At 31.5% G+C, this 18,710-nt stretch overlaps 2 protein-coding genes across 2 annotated transcripts in view; one reads left to right on the top strand and one right to left on the bottom strand.

Annotated features, from left to right (window-relative positions):
- Positions 1 to 514: 514 nt before the first annotated feature.
- LOC145833295 (organic cation/carnitine transporter 2-like) lies at positions 515 to 6,117 on the top strand. The gene is made up of 12 exons (XM_082940479.1): positions 515 to 654; positions 1,227 to 1,314; positions 1,645 to 1,806; positions 1,969 to 2,072; positions 2,294 to 2,448; positions 2,702 to 2,891; positions 3,465 to 3,588; positions 3,940 to 4,096; positions 4,255 to 4,549; positions 4,899 to 4,998; positions 5,606 to 5,778; positions 6,045 to 6,117. Exons 1-12 carry the CDS (start codon positions 515 to 517, stop codon positions 6,115 to 6,117), a joined length of 1,761 nt encoding a protein of 586 aa, XP_082796605.1.
- Positions 6,118 to 6,496: 379 nt separating this feature from the next.
- LOC145834280 (WD repeat-containing protein 17-like) overlaps positions 6,497 to 18,710 on the bottom strand; it is a 28,998-nt gene continuing 16,784 nt past the window's right edge. The window contains exons 13-27 of the mRNA XM_082941671.1: positions 16,723 to 16,887; positions 16,248 to 16,450; positions 15,700 to 15,852; positions 11,367 to 11,488; positions 11,158 to 11,286; positions 10,654 to 10,862; positions 10,386 to 10,497; positions 9,983 to 10,155; positions 9,618 to 9,741; positions 9,305 to 9,405; positions 8,829 to 8,959; positions 7,804 to 7,980; positions 7,350 to 7,554; positions 6,854 to 7,082; positions 6,497 to 6,786 (exon numbers count right to left, since the gene is read on the bottom strand). Of these exons, the coding sequence (XP_082797797.1) occupies positions 6,667 to 6,786; positions 6,854 to 7,082; positions 7,350 to 7,554; positions 7,804 to 7,980; positions 8,829 to 8,959; positions 9,305 to 9,405; positions 9,618 to 9,741; positions 9,983 to 10,155; positions 10,386 to 10,497; positions 10,654 to 10,862; positions 11,158 to 11,286; positions 11,367 to 11,488; positions 15,700 to 15,852; positions 16,248 to 16,450; positions 16,723 to 16,887 (2,353 nt within the window). The 3' untranslated portion in view covers positions 6,497 to 6,666. The remainder of the gene's footprint in view (positions 6,787 to 6,853; positions 7,083 to 7,349; positions 7,555 to 7,803; positions 7,981 to 8,828; positions 8,960 to 9,304; positions 9,406 to 9,617; positions 9,742 to 9,982; positions 10,156 to 10,385; positions 10,498 to 10,653; positions 10,863 to 11,157; positions 11,287 to 11,366; positions 11,489 to 15,699; positions 15,853 to 16,247; positions 16,451 to 16,722; positions 16,888 to 18,710) is intronic.

Below are 18,710 nucleotides of genomic sequence, written 5' to 3' on the forward strand. Positions count from 1 at the left end.
TGTTTTGTACAAAATACCTTGAGAAGTTTACAACATTTTTTTTGCGTTTTTAAATTTGCACATTTGTGTTGCTTTAATATCGTTTCTGTTAATTAGAAAATTTAATTTAGTTTAATTAAACTAAATGAGTTTATGGTTAGCGTAAAACCAAAGTATAGGACTTTTAGTAGTTAAACAATCTTAATAAATAAACTATAGTTATATTTTCTAAATTAAGTTTCTAAAGAAAGTTAGTTAAAAGTGGTAAAAAAACTTGGTTTAAATTGAAAAACATATTTTTGTTTAAGTTTATATACAATAACCGCAATCTTTTTCAACAGCACAATCTAGCTTGTTTATCTGAAAACGTTCTGTTTGATTAAAAGGTTAAAAATAAAAGTATCAACTATTTCAATAATTTGTTTTAAAATTAATTATTTCGTTACAACGTTTTAACGCAAAGCGGATAACTTTTCTTACTCTAAACTACGATTGTTAATAAATTTAGGGTAATTTAAATAAAAATTGAAACAAAATGAAAGATCTAGGAGATGTTTTAGAAGATATCGGCGGAATAAGCAAGTATCAAGTTGTGACAATATTTCTAGGCGGCCTTCTTGCTTTAGGAGAACTGTCCTTATCATCAACTTACTTTTCTGCAGAGCCTAAACACAGGTATTTTATGATTTTATTGTTATTTTATCATATTTTATGACAAATTCAAGTAAACAAAAATAATTGATAGTAAATATGGTTATTGTAGTTTTTTTAAAAACTTTTATACAATTTCTGAAAATTTTAAGATGTACTAAACACTTAACTTATTTTATAAAGATAAACCTACTTTTGTGTTTAAAAAAAATAATATAGTTTTATAGTTACATATAGTTTATTGAACGACAAAAAATACGCTCAAAATATTTGGTCCTAGTACCTGGTGCACGAAAAAACCTTTCGGTTATCGAATCGCATACCACGGACACCTTTTAACGTCTCTTCCAGGACAAATAAAACTTTACTAAACTAAGATATATTTTTAAATGTTTGTATACAAGCTTAACTAAACTTTTTAAGTATGCAAATTAAGCTTTCGTTTTTTAATTATTTATAGTTAGTTTTTTAAAACTTTAAGTTTTTGTATTTATACAATCTCGTTCTAAATAAATCATTAATGTAATAAATACTGATCTAAACTTTTCTACTATGTATTGAAAAAAAAATTAATAATATCTTTAATCTAAATATAGATGTTCAGTACCTCCAGTAGATGTTTCATTTAATTTATCTGAATCCGAAATTAAAAACTATACAATTCCGTATAATGCAAATGATGAGGTTCGTTGAGATATATCTACTTAATAATATATATTTAGAAACATTTGTTCCCTAATTCTAGTTATTGATAAGTAACTTATAAAAACTTACATATACATAAATTTAAATCTGATGTAAAAGTATAAATCTATCGCTCTAAAACAAACTTTTGCATTTGTTTAAAAGAAAGAAAATAATTATTAAATTTTTCATAAAATTTATGTTAAAAAAATTATGTCAAAAAAACATATTTAACCAATAATCTGCAATAAGTATATGAAGAATTATACTTCTTATGGTTTTCAAAACTTTTATTTATTTAACCAGAATGCAACCATTTAATTTTTGCAGGAGTATAGTCAGTGCGAAAGAATAGCATACAATTTGACCTATTGCAACGTCATAAACGACATAAATTGTATTACGCAGCAAACGGAAGTCACCAACAGTATTAAATGTGACCAAGGTTACAGATACGACACCGACATTATCGCTGAAACACCCGTATCCGAGGTTTGCCGAATTTCTTAACATATGTTTTACAATTGTGCTTGTAATTTTTCTATGCTGAGAATAGCAAAAATTTTATGTATCAAGTGATTTAAAAAATAGTTAGTTTAATACTTTAAGGTTATTAAAATGTACAAAATAAACTGAATTTTATTCTATTTGTAGTGGAATTTAGTTTGTGATGACGAGTCTTTAAACTCACTGTCAACGACACTCTTTTTCGTCGGATTTTTCTTCGGTTCATTTGCACTCGGACCAATTTCAGACTGGTAATTTGGCTTTTGCTTAATAAAAGCTTTTGTTCTGTGTTTATATAACATTAAAATCTTGCGATTAGTAAACTGTTTATAAATAAAAAAGTATATCAAATAGTTACAGACTTTTTCACATAGTAATAAATATATGTTATTTGACCACTTTGTAGACAGTAGACAGTAGAACACTAAAACACCTTTACATTATTTGATTAACCTAATCAATTCTGCCTAAGGTATGGGAGAAAAACGGCGCTGCTTATTGCTTGCGGGTTTCAATTCTTGTCTTGTCTAGTGACGTCATTCATGCCCAGCTACGCAAGCTACGTCGTGTTGAGAATTTTCGTGGCCGCCGGGAGTCTCGGCTCATACATCGCTTACTTTACATATGGTGAGTAGTACCAAGTACCGCGTGCTTTAGACATGGTTAGCAGCACCAGATTTCGTTGAACCAAAACTATTTTTTTCAACACCAATATTTTTGTGTACAAGTTCTGAAAAAAATATTTAAAAGGTGACATTTATAAATGAGTAATAATTAATGAAAAGGTTTTTTGCTAAAGGTTATACATATTTTAAATAAAAATTTAGGGCTTGAAAATTTGTGGTTTAATTCAAATACAGTTGCCTAAATTTTTGCACAGTGAGCGAAATAGCCGATTCAAAGTGGCGCACGGAAGCAGTGATGTACATAAACATCAACACGGCCATCGCCCACTCAATATTTCCATGGATTTGCAAAGCTCTGAGGGAGTGGAGGACGATCAGCATCGTCATTTCGCTTCCGTCCGTACCCTGCTTCATAATACTGCTGTTCCTCACAGAAAGCCCTGAGTAAGATTCTGATTTAAATAAAGTTTAAACTTTTTTTAACGTGTTTACTTTGGTAAATGCTTCCACGCTAGCATTTTAGCCGCATAATTGATCTTTAATAAATATTTATTCAAGTATCAACAATGCGGTATTGTAGTTTTGAGTTTCAAAGCGTATTAAGCGTTATGTAAACAACGGATTTAAATGTTTATAACATTTTTAATGTTTAAGTTTGACTTGTTTACAGAAATGCACCTTTGAACAATAGAATAAAGTTGTTAAAAATATATGTTGTACTTTATATTGAATAGGCCACCTCCACCCTGATTTTCCTTTTTTAATCTATACTTGAACAAATTTACGACAAGTTTAATTATATACTAGAGTTTTACTGTTTTTAATTATAAATTTTTAAAAGTATTAATCTTCATCAACCAAACTAAAAATACTCACTCACAAGTATAAATTTGAAATGAAATTTTTAACGGTTTTATAAATTCTAAAAATATTTGTTTTTTAAGGATACGTCATTTAGTAAAATAATAAAAAATTGAACCGGAACCTTTACAAATAAACGAACTGTTTATGTTTTAGATGGCTTTTAACAAAACACCGCTACGATGACGCGAAGAAAGTCGTGCAAAGATTTGCAAAAAGCAACAATACAAAATTGAACGAAGACTTGTGGAGTGAAGTTGTCAGTAATTTGGAAAAAAAAGTAAGAAATTCCTTTTGTTTATTAAAGTAGATACTTTAAATTTATATATCAAAATTTTTAGATTGGTTGTTTTAATAAACGGCTGTTAAGCAAAAGTTGTGTGTTTATTACAAATATGATATGTATCGTATTAACTAAAGTTTTCTATAAGTACATATTGTTTAATATAAATTTTAAAGTGCACTATATGATAACAATTAAAACTACTTTGAAAGACTTAAAATGTTTATAGTAAACCTAAAACATAAATCTTAAGTTGTAAAATTATTAAAATTTAGTATTTTTTCCACACAAATGTATTAACAAAGCTTTAATAAAAAACGAATTAATTAGTAAGTTTAAACACTTTAGAGGTTAGAAAGTAAGGATTCAACAAAAGAAAATATAAACTATTTCGATCTGTTCCGACGCCCCCTCATGCGGCTAATGTGCATCAATACCATGTATGTGTGGTTCACTGCCTGCATGATATTTTACGGACTTTCTCTCAACGGTGGCAACTTGTCAGGTGAATTAAATTTTATTTTTTACAAATTTAATGGTATTTTAACAATAGAAAACTTTATAGTATTTTAAGATTTAAATATTATAAACCTTTTATTAAATTATAAGATACAAATAACTCAATTTTATTCAATTTATTTTTAATATCTTAAAAACACACAGGAGATTTCTACATGAACAACTTCCTAAACGCCATCGTCGAAATTCCAGGCTACTTTTTAGTCTATTTCGCCGGAAGGTTCGGACGGAGGCCCACCCTCTGCGTCTTCTTCATGGCCGCCGGAGCCTTCTGTCTCGCCTCCATGCTTTCCACTGAGCTGACGAGGGACGGAAACGAGATCCCCGCCGCCGCGGCCATGGCCAGTACAGTTCTGGCGATCGCGGGAAAGTTGTTTGCGACTGCGGTTTTTGCGCTCATATACGCGGTGACCTCGGAATGCTTCCCCTCAAGCGCCAGGTTTGTTAGCTTATAGTTTTGACAGATGTTTCAACTTTGTTGTATGTTTGTTTATAGCTAACCATGTACTTTGCTCAAGCATAACTCGGCTCAAAATTGATTACACGTTTTTTAATTAAAGCTTGAATTTTTACTTTGTAATATTATTTTTAAGTTTCTGAAAAAGTATTTTTGGGTATTTTGAGTACAACATTTTTTTATTTAGAAGTTCTTTAATTTTAGAGTAGCTTTAATAAAACTAATGCTGTTTAGGCTCAGCTTCTACTGCAAAATAATTTTCTAGAAGCATTAATGACTGCAGAAATTAGCCAACATAGCTTTTATGACAAAGTAAACAAAATCATTTTAGAGCGACAGCAATAGGAATGGGATCAATGATGGCAAGGGTCGGAAGCATGATCTCTCCATTTGCCATTCAGTACAACAAAACCGTTCCGTGGTTCACTCAAGTAAGTTTATGGTAATCAAGATTGTAGAGCTCAGGCAGAATTAGTCAGTGGTTTGTGTAATAAGAAGAGTCACGGCCTCTATGTTTTGAATGAACTGTTGATATACTATGCTGATTTCAAATACAATTTTAGCTGATCTCGTTTGTTATTGAAATAAATTATTATAAAATACAAACTAAAGCCGATTTTAGTTTACTATCACACATGCTTTAACATTAAAAAATTAGTATTTGTTTTAATAAAACTTTGTATAATACAACTTTTAGTTGGACATGTAAACTTCATATCAGAAATTATTTTTATTAAGTTTTTCTTAGATTCTAAACTTTAGATGACCCTGTAACAGTAAAACACATTAGCTACTGAATAGAAATTAAATTCTATCACCAACAGTAGCCTTTTTTTAAGAAGTTTTAACTTTATAAGTATGAAAATAAAATTATATCTCTGTTACAAAGTTTATTTTGATCAGCTTACATTATTAGACTTTTACTAAAAAAACTAAAGGACTACAACACAAGCTAACAAATCAAAACACAGTGTATTGATAAAAAACGAAACATTTCAGAGTTCTTAATTAAAAACAACTGAATAAAAAATTAAACAGACCTTGTTCGGCTCTCTCTCAATACTGGCCGGGTTCACGGTTTTGCTGTACCCTGAAACTAATGGAGTTGAGTTCGTACAGACTCTTGACGAGGCTGAGCAGTTTTACAGGGACAATTTGACGAAACTGCCCTGCAGCAAACGCAGTGACAACTGCGTAGAAGCTTACGAAATGTGAGACTGCTTTTTTAATATAATTATGTATATATATATATTCAATACGCGCAGTTTTGGTTTATAATTACAATATTCTTAAATATGCCTCTAGAACTTTTTGTGATTATCAAAACTTTAAAAGTTATTGTTGGGTATAATTTTATGTGTCAAAGTTTTTTTTAAAATGTTTTACTAAATATTGGAAAAAGTTTAAAACTTCTAAACAAAATCTAGCTTAGATAATTGGCATTGCTTAAATTTCTTATATACAAATTTTTTAACAGATCATCAATTGAAACATATCAAGAATCAAACAAGGCTTTTGAAAGTGATGAAAAATTATCACACAAATTCTAAAATAGTACATATTTTTCTTTATTTCTGTTGCTCATTTATAAATAGATTTATGCAAATTTTTTTATATTTTATTCGCGACCGGTTTCGGTGGCAAGAGATTGCGACCTTTGTTGCTCATTTATCAAAATAAAAATGTTTTCTTTAAGTTTTTCCACTTTATCGTTTATAAATTTATTCCTAAAGTTTACAGACAAACGATGTAGTGAATTTTGTTTATTTATTTTATTTCTAAAGTTTAGATCATTTTAATCAAAAAAGAAGTTATTTCTTTTAATGAATTGCTTTAAAACGTATTTTTAAAACAACAAAATTAAAAATAGTTAAATGTATTGGAACAAAACAGCAAAAAAAAAAAACACAGTTTTAAAACATAGACCACAGTAAAAATTCTTACAAGCAGTTTAAAATCGACCAAGTAAATCAGATTCAGTTTACAAAAAGCAAACAACCACAGTGTGAAAAATAAATAAACTAAAAAAAAAGTCAAGAAAATAGACAGTCATAAAATTTGCAACGGCTTTTAAAACAGCATCATGGAATCGAACGCGATCAAACGCTGGCCATCAGGTGTCCGGTGCACGTCGGCGAGTACGGGCAGCATCTTATCCACATCATGGCCTCCACAGTGGACATGACCGTCACTTCGTCCTCCAGGTATATGTACGATCCCTGGCGAAAATAACTCAATAAAAAAGTATTAAGTAATTTTCTATAAAAAAACAAACAAACAACTAACGGTTACTTTGAGACCAGTGACGGAAGACTTGACGTTCTGAAAATTGGAAGGAGTCATCTCGCCCACCAAACAGATCGGCTCCTTCATGAACTGCAAAGAGTCGGCATCTCTCGCCTTCATCTTGGCTGCCGCTCTGAACTCTTCAACGCTCCTGTCCATCAGCTTCACTTGCTCGGAAACGTGTTCCTTCGAAACGGGAAAGTCTTCCGTCTGCGACGGGGCCAACTGGCTGTTGACAATAACGGTGATGGGTTAAGCAGTTATAAAGCAGATCGTTAGATTTTATCAAAAGTTAAAAGCAACAAATCGAGTCAATAAGTTTTGAGAGTCTACTAAAATTTAAAAAAAAATATTAATATTTTTTAATAAAAGTTTTTTTTTAAATAAATCTTTTAACCAGCCAGATATTTACAACAGCAGTGAGAGGTGAATGTAAAAATTGAAAAGTGTAAACTTAACAACCAAACACAAAAGTACAAAATCCGAAACTCCTCACTTGGAGCACTCGAGGAGCGGCTTCACTATGACGTCATAGCCCCACACGGCGGCCTTGAGGGCGCCGATCAGGTAGGAAGTGGCGAGGATCTTGTTCGTCTGCTCCTTGTTGTTCTCGTCGTTGAGCAGCACCGACGGGGGGTTCAACAGGATCTTGTTCTTGCCCACGAAGTCGTCCACGCTCCACGACGGGTCGGACAGCTTGCCTGTGAGGAAGTAACTGTCGGTGAATCGAAAGTAGTGAGAGCTTTGTGTTGAAAGTAAAACGCAGGCAAGTTGAGTAAAAAGGGACGTTTTTTTTACTCAAGCACGAGTGATTTTTATGCTTACTACATGGATTAAATTAAGTAGAAGTTTATCTAAAAAATAAGACTACCTTTAAGATTAATATTAATAGTACAAAAATATACTTAGCAAGCTAACAGTATCAAAAGTCAACAATTTTTTCTTTTTACTTTTTAAAATTTGCACGCCCAACGCAAGACCGTTCTCAGGGTTGTTGCTGAGGTAGCTGAGTTGGACGTGCTCGAACAGATCTTCGTTGGTCGCTTTGTTGTTCTTTATTTTGGTTGCTATCTCTTCCGCTTGCTTTGCAGCCGCCGGAGATCTGAACACTTTCGATGGTTGCTGACCTGTTGTGTTGAAGCTTTTGTTTTTAAAAACCTTTAAGTAAGAATAAGAAAAAAAATAAACTTTTCATGAAGTAAAAATAAAAATGGTGAAAAAGGAATTGAAATGAAAATGATTTTAATATAACCTTTTACAGGGTTCCCATTAAGTTTTCAAAAAAAAAATTATAGGGAAATCTATAAAATATAGCAAATTTATAGGGAAACTATAAAAAAAAAACAACGATTTTTAACGTTACGAACATATTTAAAGGTAAATAAAGTAAAATATGTCATTAACCGTTTATAAGCACAGTCTTATTAAAAATTTACAATAGTTTGAGGGTTTTTGAGCTCTAATTTTAGTTAAATAAGCAAACTTTAGATAAATTGTGTTTAATATATAAAAGAAAAAAATATCAGCTAGGTGGCGCCAAAAAGTCACACTTTTTCATTAAGATTTTAATTATTAATTTTTAATAATAACAACTATTAAACTAAATATTATTAAACTATTTTAAACTATTAAACTTTTTACGTGTTTTTTAACTACGCGGTGTTGCTGTTTTAGCTTTCAAATTTCAATAACCAAGCAAATAAACGTAATTTATAGGGACTTCTAGGGGTTTTCACACATTTTTCAATTTTTTCTAGGGATTTATAAAAAAATTCAGAATATTTTAAACTTATAGGGATTTATAGGGAGGTGGGAACCCTGTTTTAGTATCAAACAGTTAGCAAAAACCAAGTTTTGTGAAACAAAAGGCACAACTAGTATTAAATATTAATTTAGTTTTATCTTTTGCAACAACTTTTATTTACTACGACCATAAATTACTGTATTTAAGTATAAAGCAGACTAAACAACATACTTAACATCTGTCTGACTTGATTGACTGAGTGATTGACTTCAGAGCAAACTTGATGTGTGAAAGCCCAATATTTATCAGAATGCTGTTCGTATATCTCCATCACATTCACTGCTGGTTTTACTTCACTCTTTCTGGTTACAAAAAAATCATCACTTTTTTTTATAGCTAGCTTATAACACAATTAAAAAACAAGATTTAGTTAATGCTATATCAAATAGTTACCAATTAAGTTACAATATACCGATAAAAGTCTATACTATTTTATTTTGAAAGTAGGTTTGAATTAAACAGCAAAATGCTTTGTACCTTTTTTTGGACAAGTATCAATGCGTAAACAAAGTGTTACAAAGTTGTTCTATAAAAACAATTGGCAGGTCTTAAGTTTAAGACAATCGAAGTTAGCCTAACATCACAACCCAAAAAATACCCGATTACACAGTGAAATGATTATTTAAACAAGTCTAAAATTAACTGACTTTGCTAGATGCAGAGCGTACATATAAGCAGCTCTCTTCACCAGTTTGTGTTCAAATTTGAGTGACGTAGCGAGCAGTAACACAAGAACTAATTCGTTCGCCTGTCATTAATAATAGTTTTATCTAAATATCATCTTTCTTGAAATTGCTTTTTTTTTCTAACCAGTTTTAGTAGTATAATTTTTTTTTTCAGAAATATATTTTTTTAAATTTCTGTAAATTACTTAAAGTCGTTGACATAAAAACAATTTGTAATATATGTTTTAAAATTGCATTTAAAAGTGTTAAAAAATACCAGTTTATTATGACTAACGTTAAAGAGAACAATCAAAGCTTCAAGTATATTGTTATTTGCCAAGTATAAACAAGCGGCTTGAAAAACTTCGCCACTCTTAACTAACAACTTCGCTTCTTTTATAACACATTCGTTAACCAACCTGCAACAGAATTAAAAATAAAACTTATAATGCGTTTTACTATTCAAAATAGTAGTTATGAAAGTTATCCTTTTTATTTGATATTTTTTTATGCATTAAATTTAAAAAAATACTGTAAATGTATGTTTTTTTATTACAGAGCTTACTACTAAAGCCATAAAAATACAAGAACAAATTTTTAAATGTTAAACGTCACTAAAATATTATTAAATAGTTTTTAACATTAACAGAAAAAAAGAACTTTTTGGATTTTTGGTTTTCTTCCGAGGCCTTTTCAGCTGTACTTTCATCTTCCTGGTGAAATTCTGCTTTATTTTCATCTTCTACAACAATTTCTGGCTTACTTTCAGCAATATCTACTTTTGGTTGGGGCAAACTTCCTTCAAAACTGCTCTGGGCAACAACCAAAGCGGCCTTTAAAAAAACAAATAAAAATAACAGAACTTCAAATAATAATAACACATTTTAACAGTACTCTTTCTTTATTACACTAACACATGTTTCTTCAACGGAGCTATGAAGTTCAAGAAATGCAATATTAATATTTAATTTACACTTTGAATAGTTACAGATCTTGAAATATATATTTTGCAATCTTAAGTTATCTAGCCTATTTATTAATTTTAATCAATAAAATATTTTACTTGTGGATTATTTCTGGACAGCAGATGGTGAACTGCTTGTTCCGGTTGATTGCTCGCAATGAGGTAGGGCAGAACCGCGTGGTCTTTCTCCCTTGAAAGCTTGTCCGTGTACCTGAAGTATATCTTTTCAAAGTTTTTATTGGCAAAAAATAAAATTTCATTGAAAAATAATCGCTCCCCTTTATTAGACATCGCTCATTTTGGGAAACCTTAGTTTAACCTTATCCATGAAAAAAAGTTAAGCTAAAACTAAAAGCAAAAAACGCACATTTTAGTCAGCTCCGACCAGAACTGAAGCGACACGGCGGGGGCGAGCGCTAAAGCGGGCAGCCACTCGCCGAGCTGGACCAGGGACATGCAGTGGCCCCTGATGTCCCCCAAAAGGCACTGCTCTCCGGCCATCTCCCGCGTCAGTTTGTCCTTGACCAGCTTGCCCTGCGCCCTCGAAAGCTTCAAGTCGCAAGCTTTCACTTTCGCCTGAAAATTGTTTACTTTTTTCAAAGTTGTTCTTTTGAAACGTTTTGCAGTTTGTAAACACTTTTTGACTTAATTACTTGTGACCTTGTGTTTTTTTTTATATACAACATATTACACATAAACTAAACTCAAAAAATAAATTATTTAAAGACTTTGTCTATGTAAAAATAAGCATTTGAAAAAAAAATTATAACAACCCAAAAAGCAGATTTACAAGTTGTTCATTTAGAGATAAACATATTATTATCTTTAACTTAAAATTTGAACATGAAAACAATATATTTTTTACACTGACAATTTTGTACTTGAGCAAGTGGTCCATGTGCACGACTTTTCCTCGCTTGTAATTGGCCGAGAGCTCGTTGAGCTGCATTCCCCTCAAGTGAGACACGATGTCGAACAGAGTGTCGACGTGCCTGTTTGACTGTGGAAAGCATTACAATTTAATTCTAACTAGTCAATTTAGCGGTGGAAGAAATTAATTGAATTACGAAAAGTATTTACGTAAATGAGAGACGCGAAAGACTTTACCACGTCACAATGGTCGGGAGACTTGAGATCGTTTTTTATTTTAGCAGCGAACTTTCCATTTAACTTTAAAGTGCTACCATACTCCATTGCAGAAGCTGAAAATTATAATTTCAAAACATAAGGCGTTATGACTGAAATTTGAACCTTTGTTATTGTAGAATAATTAGACTATAGCTCATTTTTAGTGTATATATTTATACTTGTTTTCGTTTCAGATTTTACACTGTTAATAAACTATTAAACTAAATTGACAAGGAGTTATTCTTCATGTAAAATCTTATTAAGAATTTGAGAAAAGTATAATGGTTGTAGTAAAGTGCCCAATCCGTGGATGCGAGTTCCAGACGCATGATCTATCCGGTGATGTAGTGAGTAGCCTTCTCAACCTCAACAAAGTGGAGCATCAGCAAGATTCTGGGTTATCCAATAATGGAGTAATGCCAAATGCACCTCAATTGATTCGACCAAAGGTTGACCGGGGGATCAGCCAAGAGACATGGCTTGCTTTCACCAGGGTTCGTGCGCGAATTTTTTTTCATTTAGCCTGACTGAGACCAATTTAGCCTGACATTTTTTCGAAGTAAGGAAAATCCTCTTTAGAAGTCGTTTTAGGTATTGGGGGTACTTGATTAGTACTATTGTAGTCTCTGACTTCAACCAGCTTTATCTTAAAAAATATTTCAAGCTTTTAAAATCTGCAGAAAGCAACTCATAGCTTAGTTACAACTCAATAAAATAAGACTAAATTGTGAAAAAGGTGATTGACCTCCCTTATGCCCTTAACATAACAAATTCAGTGATAAGTTTTAAAATAAGTGTTATATCTAATCTATTACTAGTGTAAAAATTTAATATATATTACTAAACGTAATTGTTCAATTTAATTAAGCACTAAGTAAAAACATTATAACCAGTAGATTTATAATAAAACAGGGTTGCCACTCGTTTTTTCAAAATTTTTTCCAGGTTTTCCAAATTTCTTCTATGTTTTTTAAAGTACACATTCTTGGGTCTATTTTTAGTTTAAAGTTAAGTTTAAGGTAAGAAACTGTGTTAAATATTAAAAAAACATTGAAAAGATACTGTAAAGCTTCTTTAAATATGTTTTTTAATAACAAGAAAAATTGATGATGAAAAAATTTATTTATTTATATGATATAATTTTTGTGTCAAATCGAAATTTTACTAGTGAACATATGATTTTTGTTCAAAATTCCAGAATTTTTCGAAATCTCCTAAATTACATGTTTTTCAGGATTCCAGGTAAAGTGGCAACCCTGATAAAACGACGTGTCGTGTTTTATTAGAATTTAAAATTAAACGCTTACACGATTAAAAAAATAAGTAAAATATGTTTATTATAGTATTTTGACTAATACTTAAAATTAATACATAATTATAAATCCTAAACTTTAAGTAAATACAGTGATTGTTGATGTCGTATCAGATTTTAATAGCTTACACTTAAATAAAATAAAAAATCTTTAACATTTTGTTTTGTGAAGAAAAACTAATTGTATCTAAAATTGAATACTCCCCCAAAACTTATTACTTATATCTTAAAGCCAAGTTTTAGTGTTGTAAATATCTCTAATAAATTTAAGCAAACAGTAAAACATATGAATAAACTGCTAAGAGATTTAATCTAAAAAGTATTTGGTATAAAGCCTTTAAATTAGAAATTAAAACAGTTCAACCAACTAAGCTCTGAAAAACATAGCTGGTGTAAACAAATTCAAACAAACAGCTAAGTTGTTGAACTAAACTGCAATGTTTAAACTGTATTTCTTTTATGATTTTTCATAATTATGACATATATAATCTACTCAAAACAAAACAATGAAGATTTTTAATTTTTTTTAAATGATTCAACAAAAGGTTTTAAGCATTTATTTTTACAAATACTGACTGTTTTTTTCTTTGATAACTAATTTTTTATTTGGAAATAAATTCACATATCAATTTGGTCTAAAAGGGTTTCTCAATTTCTTTTTTTTAATTTTCAAGCATTTGAACTGAGAAAAACTGAGAGCCTCAAATTTTTAAATAAAAAAACTGATTTAGCCTGACGTTTTTCAACTTTTTTCAAAAAAACTGATTTAGTCTGACTTAGCCTGATTTAGCCTGACGCGCACGAATCCTGTTTTACGTTATCCAAGCTTGATTAATGAAGTGAATTCACATGATAGTGATTTGACTGACGAATCACTTCTAATTGCTTCATTGAGTAATGAAGTATGCCATTCAATGGCAATCACTTGGGAGGAAATTGTAGAAGAGACACTAAATGACAAAATACTTTCAAGAGTATCCAGGTGTATTGAAGAAGGTCGAAGCTTGAAACATGATGAATCTTTGTCAGCGTATTTTAGATACGATGATGCATTGTACTTAAGTGATGGAGTTATACTTTACAAGGACAGAGTAGTAATCCCCGTCAGTTTACGATATCGGGTCCTCAACAAGTTACATTCGGCGCACCAAGGAGTCACATCAATGCATAATCGTGCCCAACAGATTGTCTTCTGGCCTGGTATTACACAAGACATTGAATCAATTCGGGCCAATTGTCAAAGCTGCAACCGCAATTCACCTTCTCAACCATCATTGCCTACAAACCCTTTTGAAAAAAAATTCGCGAATTTCTTCCAGTTTGCCGGAAACAATTTTTTGGTAGTTGGTGACAGGTTGTCGGGTTGGTCAGAAATATTTTCCACACCCAGCGGAACCTCTCAGGCAGGTTCGCGTGGGTTGATTAAGTGCCTCCGAGATTTGTTTTCCAGGTTTGGAGTACCCGAGGAAATATCAAGTGATGGTGGACCGGAATTTACGTCCAGTGCAACAAAGGAATTCCTTAAAACCTGGGATGTTACACATCGAATATCTTCAGCTTACTATCCAAGATCAAACGGTAGAACAGAAGTAGCCGTCAAACAGGCAAAAAGGTTGCTATGATCAAATGTTGAAGCTGGACAATGTCTGGACAATGACAAGTTTTTAAGTGCGATGCTCCATCTGAGAAATACTCCTGATAGCGATTGTCAAGTGTCTCCAGCCAAGATCATATATGGACGTCAGCTGCGAGATAGTTTCTCATTTTTGAACAAGCTTGACAAATTCTCCAATCCTAATGTGCGACCCATGTGGAGAAAAGCATGGAAGCTTTAAGAAGAGGCGCTCCGTACAAGATTTGTTAAGAATTCCGAAGTACTAACTAGAGAGCCAGGGATTTGCGACCTCTCTATGTTGGCAGTAGGTGTCTACTACAGAACCAGAGGTGCACTCATCCACGTAAATGGGACAGAAGCGGAGTGGTAATGGAGGTGCTTCCACATGATCAGTATGTAGTCAGATATGATGGTTCACGGAGACTTACTCGGAGGAACAGAAAGTTTTTAAGGATGTACAGCCCAGCCTCAACAAGCATTGAAGCAAAAACTTCCCATGGTTGAAGCGGTAATCTACCAAGCTCACATGAGTGCAATGTTGTTCATCAACGTCCTGATTCTTCTGTAAAGATTACAGAAGATTCCAACGGTGCCAATACTGGTGAAACCAGGTTGAAGCGGATCATGAAGAGGTTGAGGAAGAGTACATTTCTGCTCCTATAGTTCCCAAAAAAATAAGGTGCCACTTGCTTTGCGTAGGTTGAAAGACTTCAATGCGTCAGGGAAGCTTGAGAGTGGAGTACTCCAAAGTAGAAATCACCGTAAGTGAAGTCTGTTTGTTCCTGTTTATACAAAAGTTGGTGCTGAGTGTTCATTTGCTACTGTTATTGATGATTGCTGAGCCAGGAAGGATTCAGCGTGGATTTGCATGAGTTTGAATTGTTTTGTATTTATTTAGTGCGTTTTATTGCAGTTTTGTTTTTCTTCAAATAAATCCCTTGTTTAAAAATTTTTTTTATTTTATTTTAGTCAATTGAGCTTTGTTAATGCATAAAATTTAGTTTCATCTTAGTAAACTATTTTGGGTTACTTGTTTAAATCCCCTCTTGACGAGCTATGTCATTGCCTTAAACTTGTTATTATCTTAAATGAGCTGGAGGGGATGTAGAATAATCAGGCTATAGCTTATTTTTAGTGTTTATATTTATACTTGTTTTCGTTTCAGATTTTACATTGTTAATAAATTATTAAGCTAAATTGACAAGGAGTTATTCTTCAGTTATCTTATATGATTTTATGGTTGAAAAACAAAAGTTTAAATGTATGTATAATAATTAAACTTTTACAAATAACAAAAACGCTAACAACATTTTTTTCTTGGTTTTATAAAAAGCCTTATTCTCTAATAAAAAATAAACCAGCATCGCCAACAATGTCATCAATGGGGGTTTTGGAAAAAAGCAGCCTCGTGGTTATTACTTGCACCAGTTTGGAAAACGACCAAACTCTCACAGTTGAGTCACGTGATGAGCTGGCAACGGTAAAAGGAGTCATCGGGTGGCAATCTAAACCTGTTAAAAATGTCATCCAATTTACAGCAGATTTGAAAGATCATTTGAAACAGTTTTATTATAACTAGTATACAAAATAAAAACGTTATGTTTTAGTTTAGTTGTTATTTGTTTATAATTTAAAAATTAAAAAAAGTTAGATAAAAACTACAAAACTATGTTGTAGTTTTATTTTTATATAATTTGTCAAGCTAAACTAAATTGATTTATTGAAGGATGTTAAGTGTTCTTTTGTTTAGTTTTATCTAATTTCAAAAAAAAAAACGGTTATATTCTATATTTTCTCGGTTGTGGCTTTTAAAAATCAAAATAAATACTTTTAAATATAAATAGCTTGTCACTACTTTATTTAGAATTTTCGAAAAATTTATCAGTTTTCATGTCAACTTTCAAACCGTAAACGTCGGCTTGGTGCCCCTGGACAGTCTTGTAGCAGGTACCGTCCCGAACATCCCACAGCTTGAGCTGGCCGTCCCAGCAGCCCGAAATCAAGAGGTACGAGATCTCGGGGTTCCAGCAGAGGCCGCGCACGTTGGCCGAGTGGCCTTCCAGCGTCGTCGTGCAAACTTGCTGCTCTACATCCCAAACTTTTACTGTTCTGTGGCCGTTTGAGTTTCGTATAAAAACACGTGTCTTTAATACAAGACTTAAGTGCTAAGAAAATTTAAACTTTCCTAAAATGCTGGACAGAAAAATTCTAAAAAAGTTTGTGATGCAAAAAAAAGAACTCATTGAACTCTTAATTTTAATAAATATTTGCCTTAAAGCCTATAATCTATTACTTCTTACATCGTCAAATCCTGAAGCTTAGAGTACTTGTAGGTTAAAAAACAAGAACAACACAATGAAACTAAAAAATGAGCAACCAACGTGTCATCGGAGCCGCTGCAGAGGATGTTCTTGATGCAGGGGTGCCACCTAACGTGAAAAACTCTTTGCGAATGACCGCTCAGCACGTGTTGCGCACTGTCGCTATCTAGCGATAAGTTGAAAACTCTCACAATTCCGTCGGCACATCCCGTGGCCAGCAAGTTTCTGAAAAATTGTTTCAAGATTAGAGCTAAACTTTAGAGATCGTTCAATTAAAATTAATAAACAAAGTCAGGTTGATATTAATAGAAAATTTGTCCGAAATATGAGTTTACTATAGAACAGCGGTTCTATTCTATTCATGTTTTACACCTTTTTGGAAGGCTAACACCAAACATACCCCCAACATACAAAATAGTCTTTATTTTTGAGAAAAAAAACTATATTTTTTGAACTTAAAGATTATGAGATATGAAAAATTGTAAAATTCAAAGAGTTTATTTACTTCAAAAAAATTACAGTCAAATACAGTACACTACCGCTTAAGTACGCAAATTGAACCCGACCAAAAATTGCGTACTTAGCACGATAGTGCGTACTTTTTGATGACATAGTATAAAATGAAATTTAGTTGTTTGTTTTCTTTTTTACAACTAGCCACTAAATAATTAAGCCAAATAAACAAGTCTTTTTATTTTAAATAACATTTAATACATAATTCTAATTTGCAAAATTTTTGAAAAGATTTTAAAATGATTTTATCTATAAAAAGCTTCTACATAATTAATACATATATTTAATATAGAAAGTCAATGTCAGTCAATGATTAAAAATAAATATTAAGCTACATTTTGTTTTGTTAGAGGGAAAGTACCAAACTACATTGTGTTTACTAAACATTTTCAAAACAACAATGTATGTACATTTAAATTAAATTATGACTTAACTATTTTGTATTTGTAGCTTTTTTTAACTTTGTCATCTAGATTTATTTATTTTATAGCATTACAGCTCAAATATCATTGTTTTTTTTTAATTTTCTGCAACCACTACATAAGTATTTAGTTTTTTAACATTTAATAACAAGACTGTCACAATCTCAGGCCACTTAGACTACTCAGGATTACTCACCCTAGTTTAAAAGTTGTGAAAATCTCAGGCTAACTTAGCAGGTTGGCCATTCTACCTGGAAACATTAAATAATCTGGAAAAACTTGATGATTGAAAATTTAGGCAAAAAAACAGGAAATTTTTAGAAGTTCTAGTATAACATCCTTTACTTTGTCTTTCTGGATAAGTGCGTACTTAAGGCGTGATGCGTACCAAAAAAAGTGCGTACTTAAGCGGTAGTATACTGTACTATCTTATAAATTAATAACACAATTTATAAATATTAAGAGCTTAGGGGGAGGGGTAAATCACTTTTTTCACAATTTCATCTTATTTTATGGAGTTTTAACTACGCTACAAGTTTCTTTTTACAGACTTTTTAAATTCAAAATAATTTTTGAGAGATAGCAGGTCAAAGTCGGAAGCAACAATAGGGTCGTTATGGGAGGCGCAAACTAAGCGACGAAAAAAGACTAATCACTAAAAATCTATTTCCTCCTACATTTTTTGAGATAAATAACTCAATCTTTTAATAAATGTTCCTTGCAATATTTAGAAATTTTAGTTGTGAGCAATTTCAAAAAAATTAACAAATAAAAATTTTATAAAACTAATAAACAAAAAAAAGTTTTTTTTTACGATTTGTAGTCATAAAATTTTTACTTTTTGATTTGAAAAAAAATGCTTACGACAGAATTTTTCAAATATTGCAAGAAACATTTCCTGTTTAAGGTATTTATCTTAAATAACGTAGGAAAAAATAGGTTTTTAGTGAAATAGTCATTTTTTGTCGCTTTAGTTTGCACGTCCCATAAGGAGCCAATTGTTTCCTCCGATTTTGACCTGCTATATCTCAAAAATTATTTTGAAATTCAAAAATCTGTAAAAAGCAACTTGTAGCTTAGTTAAAACTCTATAAAATAAATCAAAATTGTGAA

The sequence above is a fragment of the Thalia democratica genome, chromosome 4 (genome assembly GCF_965202585.1).
Source record: "Thalia democratica chromosome 4, ktThaDemo2.hap1.1, whole genome shotgun sequence".
Lineage (NCBI taxonomy): Eukaryota > Metazoa > Chordata > Thaliacea > Salpida > Salpidae > Thalia > Thalia democratica.

What these genes read in the sequence shown, in the direction of transcription:
- LOC145833295 (XM_082940479.1), top strand. Translation starts at nt 515, where the DNA reads ATGAAAGATCTAGGAGATGTTTTAGAAGATATCGGCGGAATAAGCAAG. An exon ending in CTCGGACCAATTTCAGACTG is followed by an intron (nt 2,073 to 2,293) that starts GTAATTTGGCTT and finishes ATTCTGCCTAAG; the next exon opens with GTATGGGAGAAAAACGGCGC. An exon ending in TTCCTCACAGAAAGCCCTGA is followed by an intron (nt 2,892 to 3,464) that starts GTAAGATTCTGA and finishes TTTATGTTTTAG; the next exon opens with ATGGCTTTTAACAAAACACC.